This window comes from Lethenteron reissneri, chromosome 18, assembly GCF_015708825.2.
Source record: "Lethenteron reissneri isolate LAM-NWPU_2019-01 chromosome 18, ASM1570882v1, whole genome shotgun sequence".
Lineage (NCBI taxonomy): Eukaryota > Metazoa > Chordata > Hyperoartia > Petromyzontiformes > Petromyzontidae > Lethenteron > Lethenteron reissneri.
This window is the reverse complement of record NC_083796.1, coordinates 8,101,345-8,123,325: the sequence shown is the minus strand read 5'-3', so window position 1 is coordinate 8,123,325 and position 21,981 is coordinate 8,101,345. Positions and strand designations below refer to the sequence as shown.

The 21,981-nt window shown below is 40.8% G+C and overlaps 2 protein-coding genes across 3 annotated transcripts; one reads left to right on the top strand and one right to left on the bottom strand.

The window, feature by feature from the left end:
* The first annotated feature begins 1,354 nt into the window (after positions 1–1,354).
* TTC23 (tetratricopeptide repeat domain 23) lies at positions 1,355–10,588 on the top strand. Its single transcript, XM_061553699.1, has 11 exons — positions 1,355–1,822; positions 3,117–3,300; positions 3,932–4,055; positions 4,511–4,667; positions 5,183–5,308; positions 5,951–6,128; positions 6,546–6,654; positions 7,450–7,577; positions 8,348–8,497; positions 9,122–9,204; positions 9,522–10,588. Exons 1-11 carry the CDS (start codon positions 1,719–1,721, stop codon positions 9,646–9,648), a joined length of 1,470 nt encoding a protein of 489 aa, XP_061409683.1. The 5' UTR covers positions 1,355–1,718; the 3' UTR covers positions 9,649–10,588.
* On the bottom strand, positions 7,932–21,732 carry PGPEP1 (pyroglutamyl-peptidase I). 2 transcript variants are annotated; one of them, XM_061553700.1, is made up of 5 exons: positions 21,295–21,732; positions 16,215–16,267; positions 15,416–15,532; positions 14,270–14,502; positions 7,932–12,655 (listed from the first exon to the last, which is right to left on the bottom strand). In XM_061553700.1, the coding sequence occupies exons 1-5, from the start codon at positions 21,335–21,337 to the stop codon at positions 12,478–12,480; spliced, it is 624 nt and encodes a 207-aa protein (XP_061409684.1). In that variant the 5' UTR covers positions 21,338–21,732; the 3' UTR covers positions 7,932–12,477. The 2 variants fall into 2 exon arrangements, with proteins under 2 accessions (XP_061409684.1, XP_061409685.1); XM_061553701.1 differs by lacking the exon at positions 16,215–16,267.
* Between the last annotated feature and the right edge of the window lie 249 nt (positions 21,733–21,981).

Below are 21,981 nucleotides of genomic sequence, written 5' to 3'. Positions count from 1 at the left end.
TTCAAAGACAATGCATATATTATACACTATGTAACAAAAAATGTGTTCCTGGGTACTAAGTATTATTTTTTTATTGTTTCTGCCTAAAAAGTATAGAACATCGCTATTATTACCCACAAACTTTGCTTTTGTGACCAGGACTTTATGTGAACGAAAGACACAAATGCACACCACGTTTTCTCATTGAAAATAGGGAAATTTCACAATATCACTGTCCTGGTCACAAAAGCAAAGTTTGTGGGGAATAATAGCCATTTTCTGATCTTTTGAGGCATAAACAATTAGGAAATAACACTTACTACCCAGGAACAAAAAAACATTTTTGTTACAGTGTTATCAAAGCATGTGGTTTCTGTTTGCATGTTCACCACAAGTACGTGTGGTGAATGCAGACAAGATTCCTTGAATAAGAATTCGGTTTGGTGTTTTAACATCTTGACAGCTGTTTTATTGCCATAAAGGATAAAACCTATTGTTTTATTTTAATAATACCGGGAAGAAAGGTCTCATATTTAACTTAATGTTAAAGAGACTTAAGTAATGAATTGCTCAAAATAATCTTGAGTGTTGCGGTACATATAAATAACTAAATAAGCAATGTCTCTTGCACGCATCCGTCTCCACATTAAATAAACATCTCACACAGCCAGAGTTTTTCTTATTTTGAAACAATCCTGAATTTATGCAATCCCTTAAGACCACGCATTTTTATTGTAGACTCACATGCGAAGGCGATATTATCCTCGAATTTATTTTGCCACTCACCGGTTGCTTATACCTTAAATACATGCACTGGCAGTAATCTACACACGGTATCGTTTACAGAAACACAATGCTTTTTTTTCGATTTAAAGCTTTCGTGACTGCAGGGATTCATATTCTTGGTTCTTTCGGTAAAGTCACGTAGAAGGGAAATAATAAAATAATAAAAACGTCGTGAGAATAGTTTATTATGTTTTCTTTTTATTATTTTATTATTTCCCTTCTACGTGACTTTACCGAAAGAACCAAGAATATGATTCTAGATTTGAAGCTTTCGTGACTGCAAGGATTCATACTCTTAGGTTTTTTCGGTAAAGTCACGTAGGTAAAAAATAAATAATAATAATAAAATAATAAGAAAAAATACAAATATCTGAAAAAATATATAATTTTTTTCCTAAAAATGAATAATAATAAAATATGTATTTTTTCCTTTTTTTATATAATAGAAAAAATATATATTATTTTATTCTTTATTTTTTACCTACGTGACTTTACCGAAAAAACCTAAGAGTAACCAAGAATATGAACCAAGAAACACGACAATGCTGTGGTCGACTGAATATTTTAAAAGCGCGTTTCGTGCTTGTGTCTCCTCTCGACGACCCGTGGTGACTCCGTCGCCCTGGTAACCCGCTCCTCGGCAGCTCTGGTCACAGCGGCCTGTTGTTATTTACCTCAAAATTAACAAAATAGTTAACGCGCTTAATTTATCTTCGCGATAACGTGCGGATAGATCACTCCGTCTTGTTTTTTTTTACCTATACTAATTTCAGATCCCGTGTAATTTAAATCGGACGCGTGTTTTGAACTCCGGACAGACACCGGCGCCCTTCGGCCTAGGCCCGAGTCGTGAATCACCGGTGGCTGCTGAAAATAACAATAACAGTCGTGTAAATTTACTACCATCGCTACTGATAGTCGTCGTTGTGGCCTCGGGTTATCGTCGACTACAAATGGCTACGAGTAACGGTGGAAGCGATGGCGATGCTCGCAGGCCCTTCGTGCTGGAGGTGCCGAGCGGTCGCTGGGACGAGGCGGACGGAGCCGCCGACGAGAAGTGAGGAGATGAGGCGGCGGACGACGAGGCTGGGTTCCTCATCCTCCTCATCCTCCTCACCTTCTAGCGACTCGGGAGGGGGGGGACATTAGCTTCACATTTCACCCGGATCTTCTCGTCTCCTTCCCCGGCACCGAGACATGCTTGAGGATCGACCTCTGGAGCGGGTGTTGTTTAATAATGTTCAGGGGTGGAAGGCACTTTCGCCGTTCGGGGCCATCCACTTAGTACGCGAGGGAGGAGGAGGAGGGTTAAACCAAATGCGTAGCTACTTGCGTATGAGGGGGTCTACTGACAATGTGCGCATAGGAAACAAGGGGGGTGGGTGAAGCCTCGATAATAATTTGTCTACATTGGCTAGTCCGGCGGTGGACTGTTGACTTAAACGCGTTAATATTATTAATTTTTGATCGTTTCTGCGTGGATTAAATATCGGCCGTGCTATAGGATTCGGGGGGGGGTGCGTCAAGTGTACGTACGCACGCAGGTGGGGTGTTAAAAGTACGCGTGCGTACCGGGAGAGAGGGGTCAAGTTTTGACAGATGTTGGCCTACGTACTCAATGTATGGCCCCTTAAGATATCGGGGTGAGGGCCGTCACACCGCCTGCAAGGGGAGTTTTCGCACTTGCGTATTGTCGGGGGGGGGGGGGGGGGCGCACTAAAAGCCTCCAGTGGACAGCGGACCTTGCAATGAAGAACACTGCTCTAGTTAGAAATAGTTGTTCATGTTTACCCAGTCAGAGACTCGAGCATTCACCTCCCCAGCATGTGGAGTCTTGGACACTTCAGGATTCCTCTTGTCCGCTTCCCCCACCCCACGAGTGTATCTTTGCGTTGACCAACACCGTGTCGTCTAGATTACGCCTCAGTTGTCAGTGGTTTGTGTCGTGGTGTCTACCGCCAAAGCCCTTGTGCATACCTAAAAATTGTCCCACAAGGCCACAATGTTCTGTATCCCGTAGTCAGAGTGGTTTTCATAGCGGGCAAGCTCATGTGTGTCTCATAAAAGAACTACCTCAACAACCCATGTATGTACCGTAGAGTTAAACACTTGCAAACAACTATACCATAGCTGCGTTGATGTCAATGTGCAGGCGGTGCAACTGCACTGGGGTCCACAGAGAGGGTCCAGTTATACCCGGTCACAAAGAAATGGATACGAGACCACATTTCATGTATTGCATCCTGGGGTGTGCCGACGATCCTATGCCACTTGACAGCAGTGCACTCGCATTGAACACAACTGTGTGAATAACAAACATCTTGAGTTATCCAAGACTTATTTCTTGTCAGCCTCAACAGCAGCCACTCCAGCGATCACACAGAAACTCCGTCGACGAGACCCAGTGGCAGCGCCAGAGAGAGGAGGCGGAGGAAAAGGGGTGGCGACTTCACGTCTGGCGAATGGCATTCCCCTCCTGAGGACAAACTGCCCATCGCCACGAAAATGGCAGAGGCACACATGAGAAACAAACAGGTAGCATTCTAAGTACCCAACAGTATTATTTGCCAATGTTTTAGATATTTATAGTGCTGGTGTGAATATATATAGGTTGTGTTCCGAACGGCAGACAATCATTTTATTTTATGCATGCCAAGAGTGGTCTACAGTACACACGTGTCATCAGTGTCTCTGAGGCGAGGGTTGTTTGATCACTCAGATTTGTGAAACTCCCAAATCCACTTGGTTGCAAAGTGACAATTCATCAAATGTATTCATGGCCCACCATTGTGAACCTTTGAGTGTTTATTCCCTCATATGTGATGGTTTGCTCTGGGTATACCAGTTTATTCCAACATTAACAATACTCGATCAAAGAAAAGTGTTCAAACGTTCCAGTGCAACACCATCCTGAAAAATGTGAGACTCGTGCTTTCCTAGTTAAACACATGATATTAGTATTACAATAAATGCCACGTAGTGATTAGTTATGTTACATTATGATTCAACCAGTGTCGCCTCGTAAAAAGTTGTGTGTAATTATGTTTAAGTGGAGTGATAAAGAATATTACTGAAAGAAATGTGATGCTTTTACATTATCTTCATGCTGATTATAAATCCATAAACTTTTTGCAATTTGTTTATTGGGGTGTATGTATATGCACAGATACCAGAAGCTATGACGGAGCTAATACGGTGTGTGGCTCTGAGTCGAATTGTTTTTGGAGATGAGCACTGGCAGGTGGCACAAGCTTATGCCAACCTGGCTCATGGTTATCTAAGCCTGAGAGGTGAGATACTTTGGGACTTTTTCTTCTTTCGTATGGCGGATGTAGATGCAGAGCAACAACTACAAATTCACATTCCGGTGGTCAAACCAGACTTTGGGACTAATGGTCAAACATATGCATCACGCGTAAAATACAGAGAAAAATTGATGTAGGATATTAACTGCCACTTATGTTTTAATAGCTGAGATCATTTATGACTTGTATCATTTTGCATTTTTTGTTGATAGGGCATCCCAGCTTTGATTAAAAGTTAAACATCTTTTCTACTTATCATCTAGATTAATTGATACAGCTTAGACGGTTCTTGATTTACTGTGTACACCAAAAAACAAGCCATTAACAAAATCAAATGTAAATGTGGCTCATCAACATAGGCGATCTATAATAACAAACATTTTGATGTAATGTGTTAACTTTTATCACACCCTGCTCACCCTCTTCTCCCTCAACTCCAGGCCTGGCACTGCAAGCAAAGCTGCACTGTGAAACAGGCCAGGCGATCATGTTGACAGCGCCTCACAGTCCCTCGTCACCGGGAGAGCGCACCAACATACTCAAAACTCTCTTCACAATCTACTGCACGCTGGGAAAGGCCAACACTCATCTAAAAAAATATCCTTTCCATTGTGCAGCAAACTCCCGTATGGAACCACAAGTATTGTACTGAACCTTTAACGGATCTCTGTGAAGGTTTACCCCTTGCATGACTAAATGTTGTCTGGTAAACAAAGGTCTCTTTGCAAAGGCTTTTCTATGTTGATGTTGTAATTTCTTTTGTTATGTACATTTTGAAAGTGATTCTTTTTTCGATATGGAACCGGGAAATAGCGTGGTATATATTTATGTAAAATTAATACTTTTACATATAAAAAACATATAAAAAAACGTAATGATTCACCCCCCGCCTAGCAATTCCATGAATTGTTATGATAAAAAAAACATTTGTTTTGATCATCTTTTTGTTTTAAATTGTCAAAATGTGTACAACATTGCTCCATTAGCTGAAATGTAACAGCGGATAATTTGCATACATTTAAAATAACCAATCCTTCAAATATCTGATTTTGTGAGCATAAGAATGTGTTTGTACAATATTCTAATGCACATGACTTCTTGACAAGCATCACTTTGAAAGAGGCAGAACAATGCCTGCTTAGGGCAGAGCAGATTGCAAATGAGCTGTCAAAGACAGGGATGGTGCTGGAGAGAGAACAGGGGGAGATGGACCTGGAAGTCACACAAGCCTTGGGCAGGTGCTGTCCCATGGAGAACAAATGATATCACCACAAGTAACTTTTTAAATTAGATGGCTTAATAGAATCAGAATGTTAAATCCCATTTACAGATTACTGGGAATGCAACCATATATGTCTCCGGTTTAAAATCAAGCTTTGGTAGGAATAATTTGAATCCATTATGTATGCAAGCCGTTGGACATTTTGTCCATGGTATGCTTGGTTTGATTCACCTGTGGATGATACGTTTATCTAGGTCAGAGATGCATTGCATATATAAGACGTCCTTACTATAATTGATAACCATGTAAATAACATTATAAATAAACGATCCATATGAAATCAACAATTTTAAAGAGGCAATAAATTAGGTTTTTGATATATTGGAAACTAAGGTACAGTAAGTAATTTAATTTCATGTGTTTTTATTTTAGCATTATTTAGCTAATCTATTGTAATTGTTATCCTCGTAAAATTGCTTACAGTAGAGGCATGAATGCATTGTATTGCAGATGTTTTGATTGTTCTGTGAAAAGAGCTAGTATTGAATGATACACACTTGTCTAGACTTCAATTATAAAAGTGAATTTGAAGGTGAGCACTAGGCTATCTCATTTTAGTGGCTGCACATCTGCTTGGTGTGTGCTTGGCTGCCATCAGATTGTCCATACAACAGGAGAAGCCAGCTCTGGCAGTTGAGCAACTGCAGAAGACACTGAAACTACTGCAGTTGTCAGTTGGGGAGGACAGCCCTGAGCTGATCCCAGCCTACCAGGATCTGGCCCATGCAGAGGACGCACGGCAGAACCACCAGCAGACAATCGAGAACCTTCTGCAGGCAAGTCACGGCTGTACTGTGCTCACTTCGAAGCTTTCAAGAGTTCCAGCTTGGGGCATCTTGACCCGTAGATAGCATGCATTCAAATTGCTGGATTAAATATCGAGTGAGCCCTTAAGTATTTTTTATTTTTTATTCACAATGGACTTAATATGGTTTGTCATTTGTTCTCTCAATGGATGGTTATTTTAAAGGCAGCATCTCGGCCAATGTGAACTTTTCCCACCATCTCTTTTTTTCCCACAATACTTCCACAAAAGCTGTACCTCATAATGGCTCTGTAAAGAATGGCACTGCATGATGGTTCATGCGTCTTAGCTGCAAGCTGAAAAATAGTGAAATGAAATTTGCGTGTCATTCATAATGAAAAGCATTCACCGAAGTGAGCCTCATGTACACATACTGGATGCACTGCAGGCTCACTCCATTGCGCTGGCCTCTTACACCACCGACAGCAAGGAGGCAGCAGAGACGGCTCACATCATGGCCAAGGCATGTGCAGCGGCCAAAGATGAAGAGTTTGAGGGTAGGCCGAATACATTCTCAAAGTGAACAGTGTTGGTGTGTTAGTGTTTTTCATTGCTTTATTTAAAAGCATAATGTAACATTTAAAGATTACGTACATAAATGGGGCAGCACGTGCAGTTTTATTGATTGGGGGAATTTCACTGTCCGTGAAGTCAATAAAATGAATACCACTTCGTGGAATGCAAATAGGAGTCATGGGATCAACAGACATGCTCCGGCCAAAGGAATGCAGAATTCCCACCCCTGGCCCAGGGCTGTAAACAGATAAGAACTGCCTCAGTCCTTTAAGTTGGAAGCCATTGCATTGCAATAAGTAGGCTATGTGGTCCACTAAACATGAACAGATTGTGTTGGCAACAGTGTACAAATGTACTGTACAGGAGGCTAACGTCTCCTGTACAGTAGATCGAAGTTGACTAGCAAATCATCCGTGTGCACCATCTGTTATTGCTTTTACCATACTGCCTCTTTCAGAGCTCAGGCACGTGTTCATTTCACTCATCATACTTAGATATATGGATATAGGGTTCAAAGAATAGTTATGACATGGCTCCTCAAGCTTTTCTACTTTCATGTACTTGTGCCAAGCACCTGAGCAGGACTAAAATTGTGAAATACAAAAGAAGTGTGCTCTACTTTCAGAAATTGTGGTAAAATTACTGAATTAGAAGGGATAGGTTCCACGGTATGCATCAATATTTGTTAACATTTTACATACCCCAAAAATGCATTGTTGAAGGTTTTAACACAGGAATTATTTACATGCATTGACTGTTTCAATTGTTTGCATCAGGCTTGGCTGAGAAATACTTTGTAGAGAGCCTGAACTCCTATGAGCTGGTGTATGGAACTGACAGTCCTGAGTGGCTTTGTGTGCAAGATGATCTCTGCCACCTACTGGTTCGTGCCAAAAGACATCAGGTACATTACACAACTTCTTTAGATGGCACAGAACACTCATAATTGCAGCCAGTTTGTCCAATAACTTATTATAATTGGGAATCATTCATGTTAGGCAATACAGAAAGGACATTTACTAAAGCTGAAGTCTCTTCAATACTTAACAAGCAAGGTTGAACAAATTAATCCATTAGCCGTGTCATTTGTCTGTAATGGGGGTCATTGTAACCTAAACTACACTAATCGTTTGTATAAAGTTGCATTACTATTCGTGCATTACCCTACAGAAAACAAGCCAGATTACTCAGTTGCCAAAAACGTGTTTTTCACGATCAAATTAGCAGTGTTCACATTTAATTTCAGTACGAGACCTGATAAGACTGATTTTCATGTAATAACATTTATTTGAAAAAATAACGATTTAATATATACTGTAACCATATTTTTTGACCCTGATCATCATGATAAATTAGTATATTCTAATAATAGTAGAGGGTAAATATTAGATAAGAACACAAACATTAAGACATTTAAACGAAGGCCTGTCAATATCAATATTTGCAATTCAAAAATTAAATCTAACATCGAAGTTTAGCATTTATCACTGAAAAATACAACAGCGCTCAACAAATTGCAATAAGACACGCATGGTTTCTGTACACAATGAAGCAAACTAATGACATCCCAAAGTGCTTGATAAAAGTAAACTCTCACTGGTCCATAGTCTTCTCGTGTCAAATGTAAAAGATGCAGCACATTATTTTGCTGGTGGAATTGTCTATTTGCTACAGGAAGCAATTGTCAGGCTCCAAATCTCCCTGAATGTCAAGGCGTCTGTGTTTGGGGAGTTCAGCAAGGAACTGGCGGAGACTCACCACCTCATGGGAGGAATCCGAATGGCCGAGGGCCAATTGGAAAAAGCTTACAAACACCTCAACAAGGTAGCTTTGCAGGGGAAATATTGGGAAATATAGTAATCATCACGTTATCAAAAATATGATTTTGTAGTTTCACAGAATGTTACTTTCTATTGCATAACGTGCAGATTCCTCAAAATTTCGCAGTGGGTTGGTCTTAAGTATTCACATAAAGCATTCCCTTGCAAGTAATGTTCATAAAAAACACATTTGGTAGTGCGGTAGTGGCGCAGTGGTTTATGCCCTGTACTACGAATTTGCCCATTTGAGTTTGATACCCAACCTTTGCTTATATCAGTAAAACTTAATATATCTAATCTGGTCCTGGCCATCAACCTTCAATCTTCATTTACCAGCATTAACTATTATGGAGCATGAACTATGGTTAACAACCACGATGATTACATGGCATGGGGAGGCAGTGGATTGACAAAAGGTTGTAAATTGTTACTGCGTTTTAGCATCTTATGTAGGGACAATATATTTTGACCATGATTTGGGAAAGTATGCAATTCAAGTGAAAGAAGACTAGGTGCAATATCCCTTAAAAAGTATCATAACTATAACACCATTTTATGTAGTATTGACATGAAGTTGAACAAGACCGTATTTTTTTAGGCATATAATACTTTGTTTCGCTTTTATCAGTGTCTGGATGTTCAAACAATCCTGTACGGCGCTCAGCACAAGAAAACCAAGTCTACACAGAAAACCTTGGACATGCTCTCCAAGTACGATAATCACCTTTGTACTTTTGCAGGCATGTCACATTGAATTATAATTAAGTAGCCTGGAACTTGACATGTATTTACAGTGTTTTTGTTATTCATTCACTTTTAAGATATAACATTTGATTAACTCTGAAGCCAATGAAGTAAAACGAATGGCAATAGGCTTGTGACATGCAATAATAACGGACACATTCACAAATCTGCACTTCAGTGACATTCTAATATTGGCAATATAACTGCCGTATTAGATAATTCACAACTTTTACACTGCAAATATTAAATGTAGATATTCCTTTTGTTTAAACCCTCAACCACAGGGCTCCATCAATGGCAAATAAACAGAAAATCTCTTCTGCAGAGAGCATCAAAGGGCGACCGCTATTCACTGCTGTTGTCAGCAGACAAAAACCACTTGGAGGAACCAAGGGAAATGTTTACGATTGAAGTAATGTGTTTGTATCCACAAGACCAAGTCCAGTTAAAACTGTACAGCAAGAAAAGACGATGAAAAATGTGTATATTTATGATTTTTACATTATGAATGTTGTCTATAAATTATAACATTTACAAAGACTCAATATAATGCAGTGTCTTTCGGAGCCTCCATCAATATACCACCTATCAATTATTTATTGTAAGTTGGAGCACCTATCCAATGTTTATACGTTACTATGCAACTTTAAAATATGAATAATATCCAAACAAATGAGTTTCCTATGAGACTGCATTAGACCTGTCTGCATGGCCACATGCTTTCTTTTAGAAGTAGTTGCCAAGTGCAAGCATGTAAAATGGTGCTTAAGAATTTTAGAATCAAATGTTACAACAGAAAACTAACAACAATATCTATAATCACCACTTGTTGAATATCAATTAAAGTCCTGGTAAAAAATGCTTTTCTCGAACTGCAGCTTTTGAATCCTTGTTCGCGGTAAAAAAATTAATTCTGCATTTTAATCTCGACATCGGTTTGTAAAATATAAGTATGATTTAGGCTTTAAGCATGCAGTCCATTTATGTTGGGATTTGGACTAATCAATTATCTTTTATGTCTCAAGTGTACATTTTTAATAAATTGTCATTGCTCAATATGAAATGCTAACAATTTGTTGCCAATATTCATTTTAAGGTGAACGATTGTGCTTCAGTGACAAAATGTAATTACAATACTTGCAAAATCTAAGTTTTTCTAGATAATGTTTTTGAGGTGTTTCGTCTATTTTTTAATCAGCTGTTTTGTATTTGGACACCCAAGAAATCAACCTGTTTACACTGCAAGGAGTCCAATGGAACAGCTAATTCTCATTTACATCCCTCAACTGCTCAAGAAGCAATTTCAATCATGCAGGTGCTCAGATGTAGCATGTGGTATCATTTGTATGCATGTGCAAGCAGATGTATTTTACTATGGCCATGAAGATATGTAAACAAATGCATAATTCAATTGTGTGCACAATTAAATACATGTAGGTTACTCTTTGGCCTTGGAGAAAAATATCTTAATTTTCATACCATTTGGCTATTTAATTCACAATTTAAAAGTATAGTGTTATATAACTATCCATTGAAATATTGCATTTTGATGTCTATTGTAAATTTACTATACTCTGTACAAAAAGATACAAACCTTTCTGTACAGATCAAAACATTTAGTTTTAACCATACACATTTTCATTGTGGCATTGAGTTTGCAAAAGTATTCAGTTTCCAAAATGATTTTTCTAGTAATCACATGTTTAATGTAAGTTTATTGAAACAATACAATTACTGTGCCATCTGAAAATAAGTTACCTAAAGCCTATATTTTCCTTTCAATTAAAATTGAGGCAGGGAATGCTGTTGAAATAATGATAAATAATTATAATTTCAAATTCTTGGTTCTTTCGGTAAAGTCACGTAGAAGGGAAATAATAAAATAATAAACATAAAGCAATTATTATTTCCCTTCTACGTGACTTTCCCGAAAGAACCAATAATATGAATCCCTGCAGTCACGAAAGCTTTAAATCGAAATATAATTTCAAAGTTTACAGTGAAAACAGGTTACTATTATATTCTTGGTTCTTTCGGTAAGGTCACGTAGATAGAAAATAAAGCGAAAACCCCACGACGTTTCGATCGCAACACAAGCGGTCTTCATCAAGCAGAGAGAAAAGAGGGGGCAAGCCTCCAAATGCAACTGCTTATAAGGGTTTCCAAAGTGAGTGGGCGGGGGACGAGAGCTGCGCGGTGTAAGTCAGCCAGTGGTAATGTAGGAGTAGACAATCTTGATTTGAAGCTTTCGTGACTGCAGGAATCCATACTCTTTGGTTCTTCGAAATTAGGGATTTCGATCGGATCATTGGGGGGGCACGTGCCACCCCCCAACTGGCAGAGCCAGTGGGGAGAGGGGGTGGTAGAGATGGGGGGGGGAGGCATTGCACCTGGCGACACACATCCAGACTGCTGACGGTAGAGGTTGACAAGAAAACACAAATCAAGTCAGCCCTCCCAACTTTCGTCCCCCGCTCACTCACTTTGGGAACCCTATAAGCAGTTGCATTTGGAGGCTTGCCCCCTCTTTTCTCTCCACCTGATGAAGACCGCGTGTGTTGCGATCTAAACGTCGTGGGTTTTTGCTTTTATTTTAAATTTATTATTTTTAATTTCATTTTATTTTCTATGGGACTTTACCGAAATAACCAAGAATATGAATTCATGCAGTCACGAAAGTTTTAAGCCAAAGGTTACTATTAATCAAATAAGCCATTGTTGCAAAAATATTGACAACTGTAGCTTGCTAAATGCCCCATTGTGATGTAGGTTGCAAAGGAGTTATAGGCTGTGGTATTGTTTAATGGCTCATCGATAAGCAGACCTTTGATTTAAACATTAAGATAGTTCAGTTGCAGTTTTGCACCAGCTCCGTAGTAATGTATTAGGTTGATCATTCTAAACAAATCAACAAAGTCTGTTTAGGAACATAAGAAACACTTTCTAATGAGGCTGACAGAAAATCAATGCAAATGACATGTCAGTACAGATAAGGGTGCATCAAATTATTGCCCTGCTGCGCACTAAATGGCCTGGTTCCATTTACTGCTGCTGAAAAATAATTGCATCGACCAAATCAGTTATATAACATGTATTTGCAAACAAGAATAGGTGCCACAATTGCTCAACCTGCTTTTGCAGATCGAAGGTGGCAGAGTGTACAGAGCAAAGTTGCATGGGCATGATTCTTACACGCAGGCTTTCAGAAGCGGGTGATTAAATGGGAATGTGGTGCTTGTGCTAAAGGCAGCTTTCCTGCACATTATCCAACTGCTCCAGCATGGCCTGCACGATGAGCTTAAGAGCGTGGCCCAGCAATTCAGCACTATATGGCTTGTCCAGTGGGGGTACATGCACAAACGTCGCCTTGCCATGGCTCAGGTACAGCGAATAGTAGTAGGTGTAGTCGCACAGGTACCTGCAAGCAAAACAAGCAGGTGCACACAGGTAATGTCTTCCACACTGCCTCATTGCAGATGTATGCATCAGCCTGCAGAACTAGTGGGAGCACATGGATGTTATATATTCTGCATGTTGCCCCTGTTTTTGTACAGCATCTTGGGACACATTTAGATCCATTATAAATACAATTATTCTCCAGAAAGATTGAACGTTGTCGAGTCAATGCATATTTATTTTCTTGCAAATAATCCATTTGGGCAAGGACCAGGGCATACATTGACCTCTGCATAAAAACTAAATAAAAAAAAGAATCAACATACACTTTTCAGCAGCGATCGCGCGTTGATAATTCTATACCTAATTTTCTTGACAGCACCAATGATTGAACTCTCAACGTCGTGCAAACTGGCTCAATGGGGAGTGTGCAAATAACTAAGCCACCGAGCTGCCCTAGATATGGAATGATACAGGATATTTTTAGTTGCTGCGCCTGCATGCTGGAAACAAGGGAATGAAACCCACAACAGAGGGAAATAACTGATGAAGATTTGGAGGCTTTTTTGAATGCTCAGTTGAGCAAAAAATTACTGACTTTATTTTATCTGTGTGCGCTGCACACATTCTGAGAGCCACTTATGCATTTCTAGGAATTAAAAATTGTGACATCACCCTTATAACAGCTGTGGCACAGGACCTGGCCTAATCACAACTGATTATGGACACTCATAATTATGCGAAACATTAAATGACGCATTATTTCATAATGAACACAACATTGTAAACGTGAGTTTTAACACGTAGGTAAAAAACTTTATTATGGATTATAAATGTGAATTACTGACCTTGCATCAAAACTCGCACAAAGTAGACAACAAAGCAACAATCTGCCATTTTCTATAGCAATGTATACTGATCCCACAAATATATTTTAACAGGATAGAAAAAAAAGTATAGCTATGCTGTGTTGTCAAGGACGTTGCACATATTGCTTTTAAACAGACCAGCTAATCAAAGCAATGGCATCTGAACCCAAGTCTCAAAAGTTGACTTGGGATAAAATTGCCCAATGTAATTGGATCTCAGAAGATAAGCAGGGGTTCGACCTTGGTTAGTAATTGTATGGGCAATGTAAGCTCTGGCTCCGAGGTAGCCAGAATATGTAAATATATCAATATATTATTGAATTTATTTTGTGGACGTTTTAGTGCTACCCTCTCATGTGTTTCGGTTTTCTCCAGATACTCCCATCTCTTACCACATGGCAAGCACATATAAATGGAATTTGCCCAACATCTCAATGCAGAACCCGTCTAAATAAGTCTCAAAACCTAGTGAGGTTTTCCTGGATGAAAGGTATTATTACTCCAACTGTATTCTCTGGATTATAGACACTTTTTTTTCCCTTGTATTGTAAAGCACCGTGTGTAACCATATTTGTATAACTTTGTTTATGGCAGACAAAGTATTAAGGTGCTTCTTACATTACAGAGCATCTTATAAAATGGAGGATAAAGTATTGCAACATCGCAAATCTATTCCACATTTGATAAGGCGATGTCTGCACACCCATCACCTACTGATGAACACAAACCCTTTGCGACCCTTGTCCACCAAACGGGCCGTGTCTTACCTGCCTGCGTCATCCGACACGGCAAGCTGCAGCTCGAGCCCCTGAGCGCGCACCTTGTCCCGCACGGCCTCCATGTTCACCCTGGAATGGAGGCATTCTGGCCCTCCCTCCACGCAGCAGTGGCTGCCCGGACAGCAGCGTGCATTGTCCAGCACCACATAGCCCACGTTCTTCCCACACTGCTCTAGCGTGACGGCTTGCGCCACCCCCGACACCCCCACGTGAACCATCAACTGCGGAGGTGGTCGGTGTTGAGTTGTGTTTTGGAGGAAGGAAGTAGGGTAGCAGCAGAGTTTGGACAAACCACAAGCAAAAGTAGCATTTACAGAGTGAACAACTTTCACAGCTTTAATAGAAGTTTAGCATTGCCCAAGATGTGGTCTTTCGTGGATGAAAGCGAATATGGTACAAACAACATGACACGAGTGAAATAAACACATGTGTGTAAAAACCTCTATCCTAGGTACAGATTTTCTTAATCAGTTAAAATGTTTAAAGCATTTACTGACTTTGCCTGTCAACTGTGACACGGAATCTTTCAAACATGCAATGAATATACACTGGCCAGCTGGGAAAAAAATACTTATTTTGCTGAATGATTAATTGGGTTATCTGCATTTACAGCATACGAGGCACTCAAATGTGCTATGAAATTACAGTAATTAGGCATCTAAAGAGGCAGTGGTTCAATGGCAACTTTTTATTAAGTACTAACTTTTAAGAATGCCATTTTGGCAGAACTGCCTCAGTCACCAATTCAGCCATCAGAACAGTTTCCCCAAAAGGAAGAATTCAACTGCTATGAATCACATCTCCCTGGAATAGAAAAACAGCCGGAAAATGTTCGAGAGTAAGATTAACTTTGTTAGAAGACTGATAAAGTCAACTGCAAGAGCAGACAGCTCAGATCACTAACATGGGCAGAGAGAACTCCCACTGTCCAACGGTTGGCAAAACAATTATAATGCCTCTAATGCCATAGCGAAGACACACTATTCGAAATCAAACATCGTGCTTTCAGTTATAATTGCAAATTCATTTGCCAATGTCCTTCGGAGACAAATGACATCCCTGGTGGGCAGGTAGTTGAGTTGGCATTGTTTTGCATTGTGAAAGTGAACTGTAAGAGAGTGTAGAAACACATACCTGGGGGTTGTGCAGCTTCCATATAGATGGCACAAGCTCTTGCACCTTCTGGTACTCCACAGGGATCTCAAACACTTTCAGGTCAACGTCCTCACCCAGACCCAGCTTCTCCAACTCCTGTGTAACCATAACATGGGGAGCACAGATGAAGACTTTGCTTTTCAGTTTCTGCATTGCATAGATATGTGGACTATGGTGCCTGTACCACATGTAAGTGACCTATGCCTTATCTTTATCTTGCAGTGGTCCATGTCGTTTTCACCAGAGAACGTATTTTGCTTGTCGTAACTTGTGAAAATAATTTAATGTAAATGTTTCATTTTACTGGTAAGTGTGGTTCAGATGCAAACACAGGTGACGATGGTCTGGTTGACAAGCTTTTTTTTGTCAAATAGTACTTGATAACATAACTCTGAAATAACGAATAAAAAATAGAATGTACGGGCATTTGTCTATCCACTGCCGGATGAAGCCTCCACACACAGTGTCGTTCAAGGGGGTTGTTTGACCATTGACTATGCTGGTCAGAGCGGGTTAGTAAACGGGTGGCGCGTTGGTCCTGGGCTGTTCAGATATCGTTCACCAGCGATGTTAGCCATGGCCGGGAACGAAACTCAGGAGACTGGGTTCGTAGCACACTGCACCATCTGTCTCACAATCCCGCAATAGTGATATATATCGTTTTTTTGTGTGTTTAGTTTGTTGTCCTTCCCCACTCCTTAGATTAGCACGGCTGGCTATGTACGGTGCGAAATAAGTTCAACATACATACATATGAAAGAGCAGTTAAAAAACATACCTGCACAGCCACCCAACTCGCATTTACATTGTGCTCTCGAAATGGACCGAACCCTGTAACACAAGCATGAACACATGGACTTGAGCACGGACTCCACCACTGCACTCCCTCACTCCGTTAGTGTCTGCTTAACATGTTCCATGCTCTAAGTGTCAGATCCCCAGTAAAAGCGCAATGGATTGCCTACCGTTTAAATTGAAAAAACACACTTGCACCTCTCTCGAGAGCACGTGTTCTAGAGTTTAATCCAACTATTACGTGACCAATGTACAACTGTGCGGAATTTTATCAAGTGAATGAGTGAAAATTTACTGTATAGTTTTACGCAAAAGTAAAAAAACCTGAAGGAGAGCTCCTTATGACATCAGCAAAAATGTTCCTGTTCTTTATTACACATTTTACAGTTTGTCATACCTGCGTGATGGAAATGTTGGGTTTCAGGTTTTTGAAGCCACCTCAACCCAATGGACTCACACCGGGTTAAAATAATAATTTACAGCCCTGAGTCAATCCATTTGCTGAAGTCAAAATCTGTATTTAGACTGGAAGAATCCGATGAGTCATGAAGCTCTTTATCACAGATGTCCAGTAGATCCTCCCTACACTCTGTCAGTCATGGAGGTTATTTGACAATACTAAACAACTTGATTATTACAGTCGCCACCTTTCCCACAGACCCAACTGGACATATCAGTCAGCCTTGGTCTATAAAAACTGCACTTTACAGTAATAAAGTTCATAATACCACCAGATCTTGGTACAAATGAATTCCTGCCACCCAAACACAAACAGGTGATACTCCTTCAATAAAGTTTGATGGATACTCCTGTCGACCAGAGCCTTGCTAAATATTAAACTGCAACTGTGGCTGGTTCTAGATGTTCTAGGTAAAGGTGCAGCCCTGTACTTTCTTGCTCACACCACTACTCTTCCACACTGGTCAGATATCTTAGAAAAGGTAAGAATACCTCCACTTTACCCCCACCACAAGCTGCCCTTCGATCGACTAATTGTGGTGTACCCATTTATACTGCTGGGTGGACAGATGTGCGAGTATTTAGGAAATTCGCCAAAGTTTGCAACTGCCGCACTGGGATATGTCCCACTCGTCTGGAATCATCAGAAATCATGTGGACTTAATGAAGACAGAGTTTTCATTCATGGTACTATATACAGTAATTTTTGACCATTGTATTAACACGTGTAATGTTTGCAATGGCAGTTATCCCCAATAATATTAAAGCAATTAGAACTGTGGCCCATGTAACGCCATATTTAATTCACGACTCCCAAGTGCTAGAAGTGCTATGCAACTAGAATGCAATTTTTCGTTGTATATGGCTCACATGAGCTCAAAAACACGAGTTTAAGTGTATACGTGTAAAGTTAATCATTATGTGGATGGTGAAGCATTCCATTATGTGGGTAACTTATGAACTGCTGCTATGCTATAAACAAGCAATACTGAATCTCTAAATGACAGAAAAACCCATAATTATAGAAACAACATAGTTGCAGCAGGCTAGTCTATGGCACGATATTTGTTGCCATGTTCAATTATTTATAATGTTCGATAAACGACAAAATATTGAACAATCATTTAAAATGTCCTAAATTATTGACATTAAATGACATCTTTAACGTATTTCATTATCTAAAACAGTAAATAACTTTCAAGAATAAAACATTACATCTGTTGCATATAATAACATACCTGATACATTATTTTCAACTATTGAAAATGTTTGATAATCGAGGCACATTAAATCAACAGGTAATACACATGTTCAATAAAAAATGTGCTGAATTTAAATTATGTCTAATATCAAACATTAATGTGTGTGTGAAGTTTCCAAACAGTAACCTGGCACAGGGTTACCATGTTGTAACGTATTAGGGAAGTAGCTGAAAGTCTAAATATCTTTCATGTTACTAGTTATCTTGGTGCTATAGGATATCACAGGAGTGGGTTATGGTTTTACTGGATTTAGTACTGAGTGGTGACTGTTAGATTAACTGTGACTAATCATCCATAATACAGGATTTTTGGGTTAGATCACGCTAATATAAATGTGTCGTTAAACCTACCACCACCCGACACAACCATTTATTAAGGTTTGTCACATAAACAGAACATGCCAATTTGTTACTAGTACAGCACACGGGTGTGTTGGAGAGCAATCCACAACATTTACTATCTGAGTATGATGTTTCGCCAGTGCCTAATCAATGACAAAGATATATTTTCCTCCAGCAATTTTTCTCAAGGGATACCTCATCCATGTATTTTTCCCTTGAGATGTGAGAACTGGTTTAGGGTGAGATTGGAACAGAGTCAGGGCTAGGATGTGGTCATCTTGATCTGGAACTCGAAGTTCCAAGAATACATTTCGGTCACTCCTCGTTGGTCGTTGCGCTGCCGGTGCTGGGTTTTTTGCTCCCCTTAAAGAAAATGTCTGTGCCAATGCAGGGTTTGATCAGCTGGAGCTGAGTCCTTGTTGCTGGGAATTTAGCACTTGGAACTGTGATTTTTCCATTTTTTTTATTGAGTGAAAATGCTAAACTTGCCTGCGTTATCGTTATTCACCCTCGGACACTCATGACTGTGGTGCATGTTATACTCTACCGACTGAAGTTTCTGGATTGCAATTGCCTGGTTACAACTTACCTGTTTTCTTTGTGTTTTCGTCCAAATGTAACTTTTTGAGTGCGGTTGTTGCTTGTAAATATTTTTGAAAAGTGTGCTGGTGTGGGAGTTTGGGGTCCAAGTAAAAAATGGATTATCCAATTCTAAAACATTGAATCAGCCTCAAAACCACAGGCGCGTTGGAACTTTTGGGAGGCCAACTGCTACATAAAACTACATCCCGACAGGGTATCAGGAAAGCTATATCCCATGTTGGAAACCAAAAACAGGACTCTTAAAAGAGATCATCAGAACTGGTGACCATAAGGGCATCGCAATGCTGGGTCCCTCAACTCTTCACAAACAAAACATTTGGAAGACGTCACTGCAGACTTGGATTTAACTCACTCCAGCCATAAAGCCTGGCAGCTCCTCTGGAACCTAGTTGTCTGAAAACCAACAGAGCACAGAAATTAAAAACCACAGCAAATGATGTGGCCTCCTACATGCTGTCCTGCTCAAATATATATATGGACAAACTCACCAAACAAGCTGTCTGGAAACAACTCACCATTACCTTAATTTCACTAACAAGACCATACACTGTCGCTTAAGTGGCCCTCAGGGCCACGAAGTACAAGACACCGGGATATGATGGCCTGTGTCGTGGGTTCCTAAAGAACACTGGACTATATGGACAACAATGGCTTGCAATCCTATTAATCGCCACACACAGGGCAGGCACAATCCCTCCAAGCTGATGGAACGTGCCATGCATTCCATCCTTTCCCCCATTGCTTCCCAAACGATTTGGCTTTCAAACTGGCCATATCTGCTGCGAACAAAGAATTGCCTTCACCACCCTCCGAGAAGCCGGTTTGCAGCGTCAACAGACAACTGGCACAGCAATGATTGACCTCTCTGCTGCCTATGACACTGTTTGGCGTCATGGCCTGCTGGCGTTCTACGGCACACCTAATTGACATGATGCTCAGCAACTGCACGTTTAGGGTACACCTTGCTGGTAAACACAACCACAACAGATATATCAACAATAGCCTCTCTCGAGCACCGTAACTATTTAAGTGACCCGACAATCTTGCAAGTTCATACAGTATATACAAATGACAGTCCTTAATGCACTGGGCACAAACCTCGAGAACACTGCAGATACTCCGACAGCTGATCAAACTTTATGGGAGGCATATTTCCGTCACTGAAGATCGACCAAATTCTTCCAAAACCACCACAAGCGTTCTCCACCTGAACAATCATGCAGGAAATTCCACCCTGGGTGGTGTCCTTCTGTGGTAGAACCCTGTGCGCACTGACCCCACTTCAAATATATAGGGGTTGTTATGACAAGCCCCACATAAAAAAAAACCAAGATGTGTTGTTCTATGCTCTTAGGTTTTTTTCCGGTAAAGTCACGTAGGTAAAAATAATAATAATCATAAAATAAAATAATAATAAATGAAAATAACTTAATTAAATCACGATGTTTCGGAAGCAACACAAGCCTCTGTCATCAGGTGTAACTGCTCCAGTAAAATTACAGTAATTTTAGTAAAATTGCAATTTTAGTACAATTTTAATTTTAGTAAAATTACTGTAATTTTACTGGAGCAGTTACACCTGATGACGGAGGCTTGTGTTGCTTCCGAAACGTCGTGATTTAATTTAGTTATTTTCATTTATTATTATTTCATTTTATTATTGTTATTTTTTACCTACATGACTTTACCGAAAAAACCCAAGAGTATGAATCCTTGCAGTCACGAAAGCTTCAAATCTATGTGTTGTTCTGGCAAACATTCTGCCACCAAACATCCACAGAGACACGTGTTCTTAGAACCCATAAACCAAGACCTCAACAATTTTGACTCAAGTTCCAATTCCCCTTCTGGGATCACTCTTCCACCATCCCAGGATGTCCAGCGCACGCTGCCGGACAGTGGCACCGACTGGGGGACTGTTTTTTCTGCAATATTTTGCTGTCTTTTCTTGGATTTTCTGTTTGCACTTAGTCACATATTAACTTTAAGATGTTTTTTGTTCATGTTTTTTGTTTGTTGCGGTTGCACCCGATTCAAGAGGCGAATGGCTCACAGGGCTATACCTAATAAATTAACTTGAACCATCAGTACCATCAGTGGCATCAGGACATCGACAGGCCGATGCGCGGATCTCCTTCACGAATGGAAAATGAATGACAAACCACAGCGCGATTGTGGTCATTCAACTCTGATGGCGCCACATAGCAATCCTTCAATGGAGAAACAGCAAAATCACACAAACTCCCCTCCTCCTCCTCTCTCCACGAAGCCGTCTTCGTCGTTGCAAGCGTATTTATCTCCTGAACGTCTTGCCATTATACGCAAGAATATCGTAGCAGCAAGAACACAAGCAGAATGCAATATCAGCAACAGGGACGCAAGCGACACCACCACCAACCTGTTACAACGACGGTGCGACTCCTGTTCGGACGTGGAGCCATGGTGGTGAAGCCAGCCAGCACCGATGGGACAAGAAGTGAGATCCTTCGTGTGCGGGGGGACACGGAACGGAGCTCAGCTCCTGTCTGTACCTCGTGTACGACTCCTCTGTCTGTAGCCACCTCTTCCTGGGGCTGAAGCCTCAATGTGGGGGACACGCCGACCCACAACAACACCCGGCGTGTCGCTACTGTCAGTGCGCGTTACTGAACAAGTTGTTTACAACAACAACGACGACGACGAGAAGGAGGATGAGGCATGTAAACCGAATGTGTGAGGGACTCTGTCTCTGTGTGCGTGTGTCTCTGTCTCTACCGCCTCTGTGCGTCTGCGCGGGAGGCGAATCTCTCGCTCGCGATCCCGACCCGGCGCCTCGTCCGATGCGCGTCCTACGTCATCATCGCGCCCCGTGACGTAACAACCCGCGCTTCAACAACATGACGTCATGCGGAGAGTGGGGCGAGCGTGAGCAGGTGCGTCACGCGTTTCGGCTGAGAATGTCGTCACCACGCACAAGCCCCGCCCCCCACCTCTCCCCCAAGGATCGTATTGCCGCCGGATTGGTGATGTCATCACGCACGCGTTGCGGGGCATGGACGTCGGGGTTTAGCGAAGATCAGTGACGCCATCGCGCACGCACGCGACC

Excerpts from the sequence above, each read along its gene's own strand:
- TTC23 (XM_061553699.1), top strand. The coding sequence starts at position 1,719 with ATGGCTACGAGTAACGGTGGAAGCGATGGCGATGCTCGCAGGCCCTTC. Across the intron at positions 5,309-5,950 it reads GTCACACAAGCCTTGGGCAG|ATTGTCCATACAACAGGAGA; the intron begins GTGCTGTCCCAT and ends GGCTGCCATCAG. Across the intron at positions 9,205-9,521 it reads ACCTTGGACATGCTCTCCAA|GGCTCCATCAATGGCAAATA; the intron begins GTACGATAATCA and ends CCTCAACCACAG.
- PGPEP1 (XM_061553700.1), bottom strand. The coding sequence starts at position 21,337 with ATGGCTCCACGTCCGAACAGGAGTCGCACCGTCGTTGTAACAG. Across the intron at positions 15,533-16,214 it reads CGAGTTGGGTGGCTGTGCAG|GAGTTGGAGAAGCTGGGTCT; the intron begins GTATGTTTTTTA and ends ATGGTTACACAG. Across the intron at positions 12,656-14,269 it reads GTGTCGGATGACGCAGGCAG|GTACCTGTGCGACTACACCT; the intron begins GTAAGACACGGC and ends TTTTGCTTGCAG.